The sequence below is a fragment of the Haliotis asinina genome, chromosome 6 (genome assembly GCF_037392515.1).
Source record: "Haliotis asinina isolate JCU_RB_2024 chromosome 6, JCU_Hal_asi_v2, whole genome shotgun sequence".
Lineage (NCBI taxonomy): Eukaryota > Metazoa > Mollusca > Gastropoda > Lepetellida > Haliotidae > Haliotis > Haliotis asinina.
The window spans coordinates 47515378-47533939 of NC_090285.1; the positions used below are offsets into that span (position 1 = coordinate 47515378).

Below are 18562 nucleotides of genomic sequence, written 5' to 3' on the forward strand. Positions count from 1 at the left end.
GGCCTGTTATAAGTGAAATAAAATTTTCCTGTGAAAAGCAATAATAACTGTCATTACCACTATATTAATGTCAAGGCTTGTCAAAGTCTTATTACGATTTGGGGATGTTTTATGAGACTTGCTTCATATTTAGGGCAGAATATTGGCCTCCTTATAGATCCAGATAAATCCCTGCAAACATAGTAAAAATAAGAACATTACGAACGCAACACTTAATTTATGTACGATTTGTAGACATGATAAGCCCCATAAAAATCAATAATCTAACACCACAAGAAGTGATTCAGAGTGCTGTTTCTCTTTAACTTTAACACAGAAATTGTGTTTTCCTCCTTCACTGCCCTCTACCCCAACCCATTACCTCTCCCCTTGCGTACGCATGATCTCTAGTCTGGGGAATACTACCTACCTCAAAGCTATCTTTAATAAAGCTATGTAGACAGCCAAGAGCAGGATTCATGATCATGATGCAACAGAGGTTATGGTTTCTAAGGATCAGTTATCTATATTCTTGAATCAGCACAATAAACAGAAAACAGAGTGAAAACGTGAGTGAAAGATCTCTCCTGCACAGAAAATATGCTTTAATATTAAGTCAGTATGCTAAGATTTTCAGTCAGTTTCATCACGACTGTATGGACAAGAAATCATGATGCCTCTGACTAATGTTTAAGTCTGAGGTTTCGGGGACAAATAAACACAGTTCAATCAGGAATGCTGAAAAGATTGACTGTAACTAAAGACAATAAAAAAACCAACCCCACCCAAGGGGAAACTCCAGACACAACCTCAGACACATCAGAGAATTCTACACACAACCTCAGACACAACAGAGAATTCCACACACAACCTAAGACACAACAGAGAATTCCACACACAACCTAAGACACAACAGAGAATTCCACACACAACCTAAGACACAACAGAGAATTCCATACACAACCTCAGACACAACACAGAATTCCACACACAACCTCAGACACAACACAGAATTCCACACACCTCAGACATAACAGAGAATTCCACATACAACCTCAGAAACAACAAAGAACTCCATTCACAATGACCCAAGACACAAGAGAATCCCAGACAACCTCCGACACAACAGTGAAGTCTAGGCAATGCAGAGAACTCCAGACACAATGCACTTCCCAAACCATACATCAATAGTGACTTTCTCATGGCACTAGAGTACTACAGTACAAACACAGCCATAAACTACACCTTGGCATCATGTGGATAGGGTATACCCTACACAAATAGACAACACCTCACCCAGATTGCAGTATGCCATATCACCCATCACTGGTGGATATTGCAGCATTAGTACAGTCACACATGCTGCCATAGATTAACGCCTAGTTTCTGAATATATAGTGAGTAAGTTGAGTATTGCACAGCTTTTACTTTTTGCAATATTCCAGCAATATCATGACAGCTGGCATCCAAGAAATGGGCTTCATGTTACACCCATGTGGGGAATCAAACCCCGGTGTTTGAAGTGATGAGTGAACGCTTCAAACACTTGGCTCTGATTGAATATAATTCTTTTTAGCAATGCATAAACGCATTTACACTGAAAAGAAGCCTGGTCATATGGGAAATTAAGACTTCAGAAAATCTAGACTTGTCTCATTTTGAACTTTAGCAGCACAGGCTTGATAGTATGAAAAATAATGGAGTCCAGGGACTTTGAGACATACTAATGTGCCATCATGTTTAGATGTGGTAAAGTTCCGCATTCCACCCTGAAGCAGAGCCCCAGATCAATGAGAGACTGGCCAGCACTACCTGGATACCCTGTCAACCTGTCCCTAGTGATCCAGCAGTGGGGATCTTGTCAACAAACACAGACACTCAAGGATTACAGGACTAACTGGTTAGAGCAATACCTGTCAAACATCTGGTGTAATGGTACATGAGAGTCAACATGATCTGTCCTGATTATGATGTCTTTATTTTTTCAAACCTCATTTTTGACAGTCAACAGCTCACACATATTTTCTGTACAGAATGGACCCATGAATGTAGAATAGGCCTTCAGCAGCCCATTCCTGCCACAAAAGGCAACTATGCTTGTCATAAGGGGCGACTAACAGGATCGGGTGGTCAGGCTTGCTGACTTGGTTGACACCTGTCATTGGTTCCCATTTGTGCAGGTCGATGCTCATGTTGTTGATCACTGGATTATCTGGTCCAGACTCGATTATTTACACACCGCCACCATATAGCTGGAATACTGCAGAGTCAGTCAGTTTAGTTTACGCCGCTTTTAGCAATATTCAAGCAATGTGACAGAAGGGGACACCAGAAAGGGGTTTAACACATTGCACCCATGTGGAGAATCAAACCCTGGTCTTCAGCTTGAAGGGCCAATGCTTTCATCATTGGGCTAACCCAGTAACTAAAACTACTGAGATCGCATCAGGTTAACCTGCATTTCATACTCATAATTTCAATGAGAACAATTTATGTAGAAGCATGCACTTTTCTTCATGGGTAAAACTTTGGATAAAAGCTATGTTTATTTGCTTGTCTGTTTGACTAGTGAAACACTTATATTTCAGCTTTATTAGCTCCAATTCTATATATGATCACACAATCCAGTGAACAGCAGCATGAGACATTTGACATTTGAACCTGTCAACCAAGTCAGCAAACCTGACAACCCAGTCCTGCTAGTCTCATCTTACAAGGATGAGTTACTGAAGATCAATTCTAAACCGGACCTTCACACAGGTTTTGTGTCTAAAAGAGGGCTGGGCTTTCAAAACACACCTTCTGTGGTCCTGAAAGCTGCAATGTCCACAAGATGACAAGACTCAATCTCTTCAGGGGAACTTTCCTGATTTATTCACAATATTCTGTAGCCATCGCAGTGTACAGTATCAAGCAAAAGATATGATTCCACATCTGGATTTAATAATAGACATAGATTTATAAAAATTGGCACACATGTAGACAATGCATCGTCAAATCGTTCACAATAAGTCAATAGCCAGTCCACCATTTCGCTCCAAACACTATTCAATCTGACGAGGCATATTCGATGTGATTCAGATCTGGTGATGTGGCCAGAAATTCCACTACCAGTTTCGACGACGCCAACTTTTGGTGTGGGCGGGTGTATGCATGCAGGCATTATCTTGCTGCAGTACATGGGGAATTCCACTTTGTCTGATATTTGAATCTAGCAGTCTTTCTTGCAAAAGCTCACAGTACTTCTTTGAATCAATGCAGTCTGAAATTTCCAGAAGCGGTGTTGACACAATTTTCCTGATCCCACCCCACACCCTCACAAAATCCGAGCTTTGGCACAATTTTTCGCAATTTCCATTTTCAACATCACCTTTTTCTTGTAATTCGGAAAAATTGGAACTTCGATTCATCTGGAAATATCCAGTTTGAAAAGTCCCTATTTCACTCGCATCACTTCTGTCTTTTCCACTTGTGCTCTTGCGTCATCAAAGGAACATCATTTGTTGGCACTTTCTTAATGAAATCTAATTCGGTGAAACTCTGCCTTATAGTCATAAATTTGTGGCATCCTAACCCAATTGTTTACTCAAACTGTTTGGATGCACCGCTGCCAGTTGTGTGAGTCATCGCCTGTCATTTCCACCAAGTTTACAAGGACATCCTGATCCCGGCTTGCACTGAAAACTGCCAGCAGCTTGAAATCTAGCAATAAGGCAGTAAGTGGTACTCTGAGGAAGCCCCTATATTTTCTGTAACTTCTGAACTGATTTGCACCCTGCTTCATATAAAGTGAGATGTTGATATATCGCATCAGATTTTGGCATGTCGTCGGTCACTAGGAATTTGTTTGCTACAGCATCAACATGTGACTTGAACCTACGACAGAGGAGATAATGCCGAGAACTTCATACTGTTGTCAGTGGAGCAAAATATTACCCAAACAAGTTCAAATTCACTGAGCAGTGACCAAAATCAACTTTTTGTAAGTGTCTCATTTTATTTGCTTGGAGCTATACACCAGCATAAACAATTTGTTAGGAATGTCACAATTCACTTATGTATCAATACATGTTAGTATCATACATTACGCATACCCTATTTATTACTAGGGTGTGTTTTTGTAATTTGTATAGTTACTGATTGAGTGACAGTTATTATTGGGTCACAATGTTTAGAGTTTGAGTGATAGTTATTATGGGTCAAATTTCATATCATCGGTAATAGTGTTTTAGTGGTACGCCTTTAAGGTAGTGCTTTAGAGTTGCCTCCCTTTGGTGTGTTAACATGAGCCCTATCGCGAAGCTTCCATACTTCGCGGAATGCTCAAGAATCTGTGACTGTGTATATATAAAATTGCTGGTTGTGTTAACAACCAGTCTAAGTAAACTTAGTCTCAGAGTTATTCGTTACACTCCACCACTGAGTCTAACAAACCCTAGTAGAAGGTCGTGTCAAGTAACCTTTGAGCAACTTATGACCGTCCTATCAAACGCGACATGGTTAAACAGATTTAACCAATAAAACAACGGTTCCTACTTAGGGATCAGAGGGACTTACTAAACATTCAGGTCACTGCCACAGATCTCTCCACAAACAAAACTCTGATACAACACAGTTATTTGACCTGCAGTATATACACTTTGGGGTTTATGTTGACATGGTTACCAGTAGCTAATATTTCCACAAGATAACATCCTTGAATACTGCCAAAACTGCTATTTTCAGAGACAGTTTACTCTCCGCTGTCAGACAATCACCAATCAGACAACAGCTACTACATAGGGATAGGAAGGACTTACAAAATATTCAGGTAACTGACACTGCAATCATACACTAAATAGCATTCGGGATCGTTCGGTACGAACCTTTTCGAGATGAACAGTTCAAAAGTATGTGCGAATTTTAGCTTTCACGATTTGGTAAGCTGTGTTCTGATTGGTTAATCTCAAAGGTTACCTGACGCGACTTCCCATAAGGTTTGTTAGACTCAGTAGTGCAGTGTAACGAAAAGTACTGAGGCTAAGTTTACGTGGACTGTGTTAATGACACATACGGATTTACACTCTGAGTAACGCTAGAGTTGTGTCATCATTCGGCCTATCTACATCTGTCTGCTTCTTCATCTGATTATCTACATCGACCCACTTCCTAGACTGACCATTCACCATGAAAGAGTTAGCAGAACTGTTTCTCACTGAAAACGAAGACTTTGGTGAGTTGATATTATATATGTGACCCATTACTTTGGATTCCACTTGGTTGCATTGTACAAGAAACATCTATTGTAAATCTTTGTATCTTCCTCTTTGGTCAATACATACTTCTGGATAGTTTAGACTTATCTGTGTTATATTTTGCTGGTTCTGTGGGGATTTCTCACACCCTTTGTCATGGCAAATTTTTAACCCTAACACTATGTACTGATCCATATTTTCAGTCTGTAACAATTTTCAAGACAGGGTATCCTGGTGTAATATGATGGGCGTGTGGCCCATATGGCCCACTCCTTTCATATCCAAATGCTTCAGAAAGGTCACACAGTATGCTTGAAATTTACAGTGGAATAAATAATTGCTGATAAAAGGAAGCATTCTATGTATGGGAGGTAACTCTAGGTGAAGCACTTGTAAAATATCTCAAGGACCTGCAAGTGAGTGAAATGTTGAAGTCAAACTATCTTTCCTCATTTATCACCGTCTATGACTCTTTCCAGATTGTTTGAAGATACCAATATACAAATGTGAAAAATATTTAAAAGGAATACTGCAGTCAAATTAGAATGGATACAATTTCAACACTCACCTCTCCTAATTCTGTCTGGACATTGAAGAACCAAAGTCCTTGGTTCCAAATATATACTGGACAAAAATAGTTGCAGATATATATTAATTTTGAAATTTTGAATAATGATGTATTATTCATTGACAAAATATCAGTCATGAAAGTACCAATATCCCTAACTTACTTTGTCCAGTATAGATATCTGAGATACATACACTAAACCTACAAATACAGGTTTGTCTCTTAATTAGACTGAGAGTGTTTGACAGAATGAACAACAATTCAAGCAACCCACAATCAGCCCAGTCACACATTATACCCATCCAATCCTCATTCTAATCTACATTTACAACTAGTGTTGATATTCTCCAATTCAGGGCATGCCTGCTAACCCCTGGATTTCAGTGCCTACCTTGTCCGAGGTGGTAAGGGGGCAGGCAGTTGCGAGGTATGTGACGAGCTGTAGATGTTCCCCAGGGTGGAAGTGACGACCTTTACCCTGACAGTACAGCCACTCCCCCTGCAGTCTGACAATACAAATTGTACATGTTTCTATGAACACCCCGCAGTCTGACAATACAACGTGTACAAGGTTTCCATAAAGGAAGATGAAGTATTCAAGATCATTTATAAATAATTTACCAGGTACTTCACCATGGACATCTGAAACATTCCATCTCATATACATCAGCCCAAGGTTTGAAAGTATGGAAGAATCTATTCTGAATAATAATTTCAGACTATGTCCAGTTTCTTATGCTGTCAATAAGTTGAGAGTGTTTGAAAACGTTACCATAAAATAACATCAGGGCCCTTATTCTTGAAACGTTCATAGTCCTAAGAATTCTTAACTGTGATCGCAGCCAACGAGGTAAGAATGGCCTGAAGAAGTTTGTAGGACTATGAAAGTTTTGAGAATAGCTAGCCAGAACTCCTAATCCATTTCATATAAATGAAGGAATTTGCGTGAGACATCAGCAATATCATGTCAATTCTATGTGGACTCTATGTTGTTCATACCACTCATCACAACATATAATCTTAGTAAATAGGGGATGAAATTGATGATCTCACACATACATATAACTACCATGGAAGCCATGCGTGCATGCATATTCCAGCAAGAGGTAGAGCTCTTGTGTCCAAAAAAGGTTTCACAAAGAGGATGACAACAACAGTAACAACACCTACTTCTCCCTCTCCGACACAACGAAGCCGTCCAGCAATCGTAACGTCGGACACCAGTTGACCACATATGGCCTGTAATCAAACCCTGTAGTCTCTGTCAAGGAAATTCTTCAATGCATATTGACAAAGGTTTCAACTACATTGTCAAAATATTGGGACTACCTCAACATGGAAAACCAAAGTATCAAAATATACTTATATAGCTCCATGTAATGTCTCTCAGGCATTAAGGCATCTCTTTTTCTACAGTGTTCCTTTCTAAGTTCAATTGGCCAACAAACAAAAATTAGCCGACAAAGTTACCCTAAAGCCATTCATCAGACATCGCAGACATTTGGTTTATAATATCTAGGATGACATTTACAAACAAAATCATACATGAATAAATTTCTCAGGAAAATCACTGTTTTAAATTGCTCCCTAATTTTTTGTTGGATTAATGTGATTGTTGGATAAATGAGTGATGGATTAATGATAAAGTTGGTAGTATAGAGCAGCTGTAGCTTGCAAAGAAGGATATTGTGTCAGTGCATTCATCAGGACACACAGGTTGTTGGCCAGAGACAGCTGATCCAGGTCGGGGAGGCTGGCCAGGTAGCACACCTGGGGGATAAACAATGTTGTCATCGGAGGTAAACTAAACATTGGTACATTCATCACTGGAGATGTGAACATAGGTAAACATTGGTACATTCATCACTGGTGATGTGAACATAGGTAAACATTGGTACACTCATCACTGGTGATGTGAACATAGGTAAACATTGGTACAATCATCACTGGTGAAGTAAACATAGGTAAACATTAATACATAAATCACAGTGGAACTTCAAAAGGATAATTTGAAAGGATTCAGACACAGGACCTTCAAAATATTAACTTGACAGGTCTCAAACAGAGGAACTTCAAAAGGATAATTTGACAGGTAACTGATTGCACGTAGAACAATCTGAAACCAGCATTCTAAAAGGTCACAGTAGAATTCACAAGACACACTTGAGCCAGGTCAGAGACAACTGACCACATGATCTTCATTGCGGACTTGTATTGGTTTTTTCCCATTATTGGATATTATGCTGTAAATACAGTAAGGATTGTTCAGTAGAAAGCTTGGCGGGAAAAAAAGGGTTTTGTTTTCAAGGTAAAACAGGTTTGGTATTGGCTGTCATCAAGGGGAACATTGTTCCCGGAAGTGACCCATGCATGAGCGAATTATTTCTTCCCTTAACTGGAGTGTTTCACCTTTGGCACAGTGAACAGATGTTTGGATTCAGACTGAAGGGTTCTGCTGGGACAGTACAATGGAAGTAAGTTGCAGAGGTAATGTTGTGATGTTGGAGAGCTGCATTGGAATGCCAGACAAAGGAGCTTAAATCTGAACTGTTGCTTTATAAGGTGCCAGTGGAGTTCTTGGAAGATGAGTGTGATGTGGTTTGACATGGGTGTCCGAGAGACAAGGCAAGCAGCTTTATTTTGAATACTTAGGAGTCTGTTTAGGTTAATATTTGCAGAGTTGGCGAGAAGAATATTACAATGGTCAGGGCAAAAAATGATTTGGGAGAGAGTCAGTGTTTTTTGTAGCTTCCTTTGTGAGACTGGGCTTGATCTTGCCAATGTACATAATTGTACGTTGCAGACTTTAGAGAAGTGACCGATTTGTTTGTCCAGACTAAGATCGGAATCTATGACAACCCCGAGGTCTTTCACATGGGATGACAGAGGTATGCTGAATTTGTTCACTCTAATGGAGTGAATTTGGCATTTCTGATGCCTCTGGGATGGACAAATGAGAATTGGTTCACAAAGAAATGAGGATATATTGCCCAAGGTAAAAATGCAAAGTCACAAAATGAAAACTCCAATATAACCACCATAAACTGTCCAGGAACCCACTGAGAGAAAACTGATGTCACATACAATCTTTCCTACATTGTCCTGACTTATTATTATATTGTAGATCCAAGAATTAGTCTTCATGCTTGTCGTAAGAGGTGACAAAGGGATCGAGTGGTCAGGCTTGCTCACAAGTAATAGTATCCCAGCTACATAGATCTGTGCTCTTGTTGTTCATCACTGGATTGTCTGGTCCAGACTCGATAATGTACAGACCAATGCCATATAGGTGGAATAGCGCAGAGTGCAGAGTTAAACAACATACAAACAAAATCTTAATTATTATTCATGAGCATAGTATCAGGATAGAGCAGTCAGTTTTAACATACATATAAGTGTGGTTGTATATCAGCTGACATTTCTATTTATCCTTAGTTATATCTGAAGACTTCTTACCTCACTGAGGTCACACAGGTCATTACTCTCAAGGGAGAGAACTCTGACTGATGGTGGAACACAACTAGGAACAGGCTTCAGACTTGAAAGGATATTACCATGAAGCAAAAGAGTCTGCAAATAGTAAAAAGTCAAAAAGATGTCTTAAATGTATAATGGAGTAATGAGTTCATAAAAAAACCCCAAAAATATTCTATTACATTCAATGAAATTGTACATGGAATTCTTTATAAATGAACCTTTCGAATCCCTTCTGAGGTGTCAGTGACTTCATCTAGCCAAATGAATCAGTCTTCCTTAAAGGTTGAAGTAATACTAGTCATAACACAAGTCTACTGATGATTGCAACGGAATGTCGTAATTAAAATCAGCGATGAACAGTTTTTGATGATATTTCCTTGTCACGATATTTCCTCAAACATTACAAATACATGGGAAATTAATGTTCAAAATAAAACATGTCAAAGGATTCTACTTATAAACCTTAAGTTAAAAGTTTCAAGGGGTCCCAAATCTAAATATATAGTCTCAAACCTCAAAGACAGCAAAACAAATTTTAATTGAACACTGAAAATAATAAAAATCAAACGTGCACAGAAAGAACCATAAAACATAAATGGTCTTCTGCACCATGTTCACAGAGACTCAAATACTACAGTAGCAAACTCGAAGTCAAATCCATTTAAATGTTAACACTACCAAGTAACAAAGTTTGCCATAGTCAAACACCATGGTGTCAAAGTTGGAAATTCCTACATCAATAACCAGAGATTACACACAATAACGAAACTGATGACTTTTTACTTGATTCCCACTGGACATGCCTGCACTTCTAGACATAATTTGATACATCAAATTTAGAGAAACCTGTGTTTCACTGTCCATCTCAAGTGCATGGCACTGACTAACAACTACAGCTCACGTGAAGTACAGAGGTAGCTACCTTGAGAACAGACAGGGGAGATAAGTCCCCTATGACAGCAATGTTGTTGTCAGACAAATCCAAATGGCGCAGCAGGACGTTATTCTTCAAATTCTCAATAACCTGCAATTTAAACAATTATATTAATTTAACATAAAAAAACTACCAAAAGTCAAAGGCAAGAACGGATGCAAATTGATCTGCCTTGAAATCATGACTTGACTCCAAGCATGTTGGCAGCATGTGCAAACATGTGCAAACATGGACAAACTTGTCTCTTTCAGTAGATGCTAGTGTTGATGTATGAACTTTTATTGGAAAATCTCACTTGGCTTAAAAGACAGTAACCAGAGGCAGGCTACTAACAGTGGCTAACAAAAACAGTGTTGTTGTTGTTTGTTGTTGTTTAAAGCTGCACTCAGCAATATTCCAGCTATAATACAGGAGTCTGTAAATAATAAGTCAATCCAGACAATCCAGTGATCAAGAGCATGAGCATTGATCTTCGTAACTGGGATGCGATGACATGTGTCAATCAAGTCAGCAAGTCTGATCACCTGATCCCATTAGCTGACTCTTACAAGAAGCATGGGTTGCTGAAGACTGAGACTAGCTCAGATCCTCACCGGTCCTAACACAAATACTGTTTTTTCTTCACGTGGACCATGTACAGCAAAACCATGACTGTCTGTACCTCATCAGTCTGGAAACATTCCTATCAGACATTTAGTTCCAGGAATGCTTACTAATATAAAACCTAACAGATGTTACTTTGAAATATTGATTTGTTTTCCAAGCTTTATAAATCTATAAAATTTCAGAGGCGATGTGACTGTCTGGTTTAACAAAGTCTCAGTGTATTGTTTTACCTTTATACTGTTGCCACTGAGATCCAGCCATGACAGGTATACCAGGTCTGCGAGTCCTAAAATATATGAAACATCATCATCATCATCATCATCATCATCATATCACATTTTACAGAAAAAATTACGTTTTTCAAATACCTATTAGAACTTTTCTAACTATCATCAGGAATATGAAGCTTTAACAGAGACAGACGCAAAACTGTCATGAGGCAAGCTAAAAGATGCTTCTGCCTTTCGCAACACAAGCCTCACAGAAATTATCATATTTAGTCATCTTTGAATGCTGTGGATTACTGTTTCAATATGTGCTGGACAGCAGACAGAATCTACTGAGAAAGATCACCTCACACCAAGTATTCAGCCACTCTCCTTGCCTAGCCCCAACATTCCCACTCCAGCTAGTGCAGGGTCAGCCACTACCCACAACATTCCCAATCAAGCTAGTGCAGGGACAGCCACTACATACAACATTCCCACTCCAGCTAGTGCAGGGTGACCCACTACCACAACATTCCCACTCCAGCTAGTGCAGGGACAGCCACTACCCACAACATTCCCACTACAGTTAGTGCAGGGACAGCCACAACCCTAACATTCCCACTCCAGCTAGTGCAGGGACAGCCACTACCCACAACATTCCCACACTTGCTGGTGCAGGGTGACCCACTACCACAACATTCCAACTTCAGCTAGTGCAGGGTCAGCCACTACCCACAACATTCCCACTCCAGCTAGTGCAGGGTCAGCCACTACCCACAACATTCCCACTCCAGCTAGTGCAGGGTCAGCCACTACCCACAACATTCCCACTCCAGCTAGTGCGGGGTCAGCCACTACCCATAACATTCCCACTCCAGCTAGTGCAGGGACAGCCACTACCCACAACATTCCAACTCCAGCTAGTGCAGGGACAGCCACTACCCACAACATTCCCACTCCAGCTAGTGCAGGATCAGCCACTACCCACAACATTCCCACTCCAGCTAATGCAGGGACAGCCACTACCCACAACATTCCCACTCAGTAAGTGCAGCGTGAGCCACTACCCACAACATTCCCACACTTGCTGGTGCAGGGTGAGCCACTACCCACAACATTCCCACACTTGCTGGTGCAGGGTGACCCACTACCACAACATTCCAACTTCAGCTAGGGCAGGGTGAGCCACTACCTACAACATTCCCAATCAAGCTAGTGCAGGCTAAGCCACTACCCACAACATTCCCACTCCAGCTAGTGCAGGGTCAGCCACTACCCACATTCCCACTTTAGCTAGTGCGGGGTCAGCCACTACCCACAACATTCCCACACTTGCTGGTGCAGCGTGAGCCACTACCCACCACATTTCCCACTCTAGCTAGAGCAGGCTGAGCCACTAACCACAACATTCCCACTCCAGCTAGTGCAGGGTCAGCAACTACCTACAACATTCCCACTCCAGGCAGTGCAGGGTCAGCCACTACCCACAACATTCCCGCTCCAGCTAGTGCAGGGTCAGCCACTACCCACAACATTCCCACTCCAGCTAGTGCAGAGTCAGCCACTACCCACAACATTCCCACTCCAGCTAGTGCAGAGTCAGCCACTACCCACAACATTCCCACTCTAGCTAGAGCAGGCTGAGCCACTACCCACAACATTCCCACTCCAGCTAAAGCAGTTATGTGTAACAGTCTTGATTGTGTTGGGAATTGGTTGAGATCTCATATTTCCTGATTGGGTCCATTACCAACACGCAATCATCAAAAGCAAACATTGATTAGCATCCTTTTCCACATTTTCCTATTCAGGTTGTTATTGCAGGTAAGTATAACATGGTTCTATGAAGTTTTTTTTTATTTAGACACTGCATACACTGCACTTCCAAACTTCACATCCAATGTTAATATGGCAACTTGCTACTTTAAGCGATGTCTAATATACAGTGCACTCTGTCTAATTCGGACCTGCTAAAAAGTACAAATTAGACTGAAGTCCAAGTTACACAGACATTTCTTATAAAGGAGGATTATGTCAGGACCTTAAGTTCAGTCCAGTATATACAGCAATCCGAGGAAGACAGAGTGCAGCGTACTATGAACTTAAACATCCTGGAGTCTTCAAGAAACATTCAGTCATGACATTTCAGTCAGTGAAGTGATTTTTCTAAGAATTATACATGTTTCCTAGTTGTTCCATACCTGATAACTTTTAGGATATGTTCCATCATCAAGTATTTTAAAACACTAAAACAGTAGTTCCAAAATCATTTGTGTTTGATTATGAGACAGATGTGATTGATTGCTTAGTTCTTTGGCCACTATGACAATCTCTGATTATTACAATTAACAAGAACACCATAACTGTGGTTGTTATTTCACAGTGTTACGCATATTAATCATCAGCTGTAGCAGCTGTTGAGATTTTGATGGTGTTTACCTTCAATGTTGACAATGCTGTTGTTGGAGAGTCGCAGTACAGTGAGGTGGATGAAAGAGGACACCCCCACCATGCGAACCAGGTGATTGGATGCTAAGGACAGCTGGAGAATGTGAACAGAACAAGATAATTCACCTTTGAATACTTTCCACAAAACATTCTGGCTACAGTCTGATAGACTCAAAAGCAGACTGATCAATTGAAATGTAACTCGAAAACTAATACACATGTAACACTCAATGAAACACTGATCACAATCAAAACATCAGACTAACTCTGTGAGGTTTTTGCAGAATTTAAGCCCGAAAAATAAAAATTTTGTTGACAAAGTATCATTAAAGTACAGTTCATTATTTGTTATGATGGAAGAGTGCAGAGAAAGGGACAGTCAGGTGTATGAGAAAAGATGGAGACGGCACAGCACAGGTGTCAATGAATCAAAAACTTTGTCAGAACTTGTGCACATGCTTCTCAAATACCAGGCAGTCCCTTTCTCTGCATTCCAAAGTACTTAATAGTGAACTGTACCAACAGATTTCATTTTCGTTGGGACAGTGGAAAGTAGAATTCCAGATGGACAATTATATATCACTGGTAGCTAGGTAGATGAGAGCAACGAGTAAAAGAATTTAAAACCCACAGACTTTGGGGAATCGAGGAGTCAATTACATCTGGCCTCAAGAGGAGTAATTGCAGTGGAGATAAGGATAATATATTATAGGATACTTTCTCCTACAGTTTGGATGTCTCAGCACAATTTCAAAGAAAACCATCAAAAGCAGTCCTAAATTGTCACGATTCAGCAGTAATCCAATAGTCTGACCCTGATAACCCTTAAATTTTGGTGTGAAAAATAACACAGAAATTTACAGATTCATTGCAACTTGATAACAATCAAAAAGGAATAACTACTGACATACTTTGAAGCCCACATCCTATTACCTGTTGTAAGTCCTGCAAGTGGTCCACATTTTCTATTTTCGAGATGCTGTTCTGATCAAGAATTAGTCCACTGGGATGTAAGCCCTCCGGTATGTCAAATTTCTTTAATCCATAATTAGTGAAGTCCAGAACACCACCTTCATCATCTGAAATACATTAATATGGTGGAAGATTGAGGTAAATAAAATTTGACAATATATATGTCAAACAGTTGTTCCTAATTCAACATAATCTGAGGATTTCTTTAACATATATTTCTAATAAAGTGGACGGCAAACAACAAATCATCTCATATGCAAAACAGCTCAACATGGATGCTGCAACAAGGGTGCACCAACACTGAGGAATGATGTACCATCTACCCTAAGAAATCCATCATCTTACAATATTTTTCAAGAAGGGACTCCCAAAAGCAGCTTAAACTTAACCCATGCATCTTGAATTTTAATTAAATACATAGATTAGAATTATATGTAAGAACAAAGATTTAAGAATTGCATGAAATCTATCTCTCTATATCAGCCTCCATTCAGTAGCATTTGTGACTCTGTGAAGGACCTTTCGAGTGTTTTAGTTTCTGAATCATATAGGGTACTGAACAAATTATGTACATGTTTTTTTACATTCTTAACATATAATAATCAATAATAATGAGAAGATGAAAAACAGCTGGTGTAAATATCAAATAATGATGATACAAGATGTTCATGAAATGATGAACAGGCATCATTTTAGTCACTGAACCATCAAATTTTGAAACTGCCCTCCTCTTCTCTCCTAACATTATATGAAAGGTAGACCAGTGAAGATCTGAGTTAGAACTGGTCTTCAGTAACAAAGCTTGTGATAAGAGGTGACTAACAGGATCAAGAGGTCAAGATTTCTAAGAGACTGCTGTAATACAGCAGGAATATTGTTGAGTTAAATAACAAGGTAACCATTCTCGTTGGGGATGCAATATCCGGTACACATGACACATGTTCTAAAGTGTGCCACAGTATAAAACTGAAAAAGAAATATCATCATAATTGAGTCACGTCAATTCTATCCTCCTATTAAACAATTAGTGACAATAGGCACATTACTTAGGACAGAAATGAAAATTAATAATTATAAACCAGTCAGGTGAAAATTTACCTTGCACATGAAATGTCAGTAGCTATTCACAATCCTACAACTGTGACTACCCTGATATTAGAGGTTACCATCATACAGAATGGTGTCATGTAGCTCTGTACTATTGCCATGTTAATAAATATGTTAAACAGAACATAGTGATAACCAATAACACTCAACAGCATGCAAGAAGTTACTAAAGCTGATCTAGTGATCCCATTCAGATGCAGGAGTGAGCAGAGACCGAAGCATATGTTCTAACTGGACTCGATATAGCTTCTACATAAGGCCTGTCAAGCCTACACGAGTGGAGAGGAATTTGAGAAGTTAAACAATAGTGTTCTTGTGGCATGCTATAAGTACCATGTAACAGTGAGAGTTCCTCTGCACCCACTCCCTCGATCCTAAATATAATTTATAAAATGATATATATTAGAATTAGTAACAAAACCTATCACGATAATTACAGGATAACTAACAAAAATAACTAAAAGCCCCCAAATACAGTATATAGGGTTTGAACCACTTTGTGTTGAATCTGTTAATCTGTGGAACAAGGAACTCACTCCCATACAACAATCGCGTCAGTAATAATCTTGACACGGACGTACATCAGTTGCTAGAAGTCATCGCGTGCCGCCTTAAAGGGGCACTGATGCGGAGCGAATAATGTTTCTCGCCAACGGTCTAATTACGAAACCAAACCGCAATTTGGTCAGCGCCCACTCCTTCGACCGTGACGGACAAAGGAACTGGGCTCCTGTCCATATTACCAGAACTTTTTCACCTAAACAGTCAGGAGGCCGGATGCCCATCATATGCCATTTGTTTAAAAATATCCATGGTATTCCTTGTCCGATCGTAACCAAATATCCCAGCAGTGTAGTACTTTTCGGATGCTTGGATGGTATAGTTACTGATCCAATTTGATCCTATTTCTGCGTTTTTAACCTCGATATTTAATCATGTTACATGAAAATATGATGTCTACAGGCACGCAGCAAGCCATTTGTTTCAGTACGGAAGATTGCAAAGCTGTATATTTTGGTAGTTTTGAGAGTTGGTTGAGCTGTGATAGCAAATATCATACGTAAATTTTGGTAGCTATGGTAGCTACAATGGTTTCTTATTTATGATAATTAAAACACACAGTTGATTTATTTGAATTCGTAAACAAAAAACGATGACTTTGCCTTTGGTAGAGAAATCTGAAAATTTTCTTACGTAAAAAAACCCTTATTTCACCTATTTACCAAAGTACACAGCAAATGCCAGTGTGTATTCCTTATGTAACGAAATTCCGTTGGTATCCTCAAACAGTTTCGGCCCATAAGTGTTTTCAGGCTGCATGCGACACAGAGATTACATCTTCCTTGCTGTAACTCGCGCTTGATGGTGTAAATACACGTGTTATTTGTCATCATTCCCTGGATGGTCAATTAATGATTTTCTAACAGGTATAATTAGTAGTAACACCACTTCGGTTACTCAACAAAGGTTCCCATTTGGCATTTCTCCTGTCTGGAGTAAATACTCAACATTATAAACTAAGGTCTGTAATGGCAAATGTATTGTATGTTATGTAATATGTGCATGTAAGTGATGCAAGAGGTTTTATCAGCTGAGTTACAAAAGCAAACATCGATCAAAGGATTAACCGATAACACACTGATTGATTAATTACTTTTATCTTCTAGCGGATTTGTCAAAAGGCAGAGTGTGTAGATGACAACACCCTGTCGTAAAGTGTGAGTGCAAAAACAACATCTTCCCTTCAAAGAATTAACCACCCTTGCGTTGATTGATTGATTGCTCATTATTGGTTAACTAAATTACTTAGAATAGTGGACATCATACAATTAGTTGCCAGGTGTGCTATCTTGGGAGACCAATGAGAGGTTTATCTGGTTTTCACCAATGTGAAAGACGTGAAACGATGTGTTACTTTTTCGCAAATGAGACAGTTGTAAGACACGCGACACAGAGCAGGATTATTTACCAGCTGCAGATGAATGGAATACGATTTCTTTTACGTGGATGTTGATGGATACACTCCTGAACAAAGTAGTAGCCTGACATTGTTGCTATAAAATTAGTCTGTTTTACATTCATTATTTGCATTTTGTTTTAATTTATTTGTTGTAGCATTCAGCAGAATCTGTATGACAGAAAACACACACTAGATCGCGTATGTGTGTGAAATAGGATCCACATTGGCAATCTATACAATGTATAAATGTTGCTGTTATGTTAGAAATTTACTATGAGTATAAGCAGATCGTGTGTTCTTTTATTAATTTTCAGAATCATACAAATATGACAATAAACTAATTAGGGTTATGAGGCAAAATATAGAGACGTACATTGGCTTCATTATTTTTCCGTCCTAATAGATTTTTACCATTTCTACCAATGACAGATGATTAACCTTCAAAGTGTTTCATTTGTTTTCATAATACATTTGTAATGAAGTAAAAAATGACTTCACCTCAGTTGATCTGTCTATAATTAAACTATCAGTTGCGCCTACGGAGCAGCAGAGGTCACGAACCAGTCACGAATTCTGGGATATCATCCGGGTACTCACGGGAGAAAAACAATAACAAAAGTTTACACCAGTCCACGGAAATTGCTCCGCATTAGTGCCCCTTTAAGGCTTAGGAAGATCTCATGCCTGTGACGGGCACCTATTTACATTGGCAACACACGACTAAAGCAGTATTTAACCCTAGTTCTTTTTTAAATGGCATTCATAAATATCGGATGTATTGCCATATAAGTAATTCTTCCACACGAAGAAATGGCATTTGATAATTATCTGTCTGCAATGATAAATACATGGGTTTTATGTTTACATTCAGCGAAGTTACCTTCGTCCGCCATTTTGAAATGTTCCCGCTGAGCAGGAACGCAGTGAATAAATATGATCCAATATAATTTTAAATGTTTTAGAACGCTGCAATATATTTGCATACGTTGTGATATATTTTGGTATATATAGTATGGGACATGTTTGCGTGTGAATAACTATATCTTTCATATGTGTGAAAAAATAACT

General features: G+C 39.3%; 2 protein-coding genes across 2 annotated transcripts in view; both read right to left on the bottom strand.

Moving 5' to 3' along the window:
- Nucleotides 1–7262, bottom strand: part of LOC137287921 (serine-rich adhesin for platelets-like) — a 60502-nt gene extending 53240 nt beyond the window's left edge. Inside the window, exons 1-3 of the mRNA XM_067820295.1 lie at nt 7252–7262; nt 6952–7056; nt 6173–6287 (exon numbers count right to left, since the gene is read on the bottom strand). Coding sequence (XP_067676396.1) covers nt 6173–6287; nt 6952–7056; nt 7252–7262 — 231 coding nt within the window. The remainder of the gene's footprint in view (nt 1–6172; nt 6288–6951; nt 7057–7251) is intronic.
- Nucleotides 7263–7416: 154 nt separating this feature from the next.
- Nucleotides 7417–18394, bottom strand: LOC137287922 (centrosomal protein of 97 kDa-like). Its single transcript, XM_067820296.1, has 7 exons — nt 18375–18394; nt 14389–14534; nt 13447–13549; nt 11029–11084; nt 10181–10282; nt 9238–9351; nt 7417–7551 (listed from the first exon to the last, which is right to left on the bottom strand). Exons 1-7 carry the CDS (start codon nt 18385–18387, stop codon nt 7417–7419), a joined length of 669 nt encoding a protein of 222 aa, XP_067676397.1. The 5' UTR covers nt 18388–18394.
- Between the last annotated feature and the right edge of the window lie 168 nt (nt 18395–18562).

Excerpts from the sequence above, each read along its gene's own strand:
- LOC137287922 (XM_067820296.1), bottom strand. Across the intron at positions 13,550-14,388 it reads ACTTGCAGGACTTACAACAG|CTGTCCTTAGCATCCAATCA; the intron begins GTAATAGGATGT and ends CACATTCTCCAG. Across the intron at positions 9,352-10,180 it reads CTCCCCTGTCTGTTCTCAAG|ACTCTTTTGCTTCATGGTAA; the intron begins GTAGCTACCTCT and ends TACTATTTGCAG.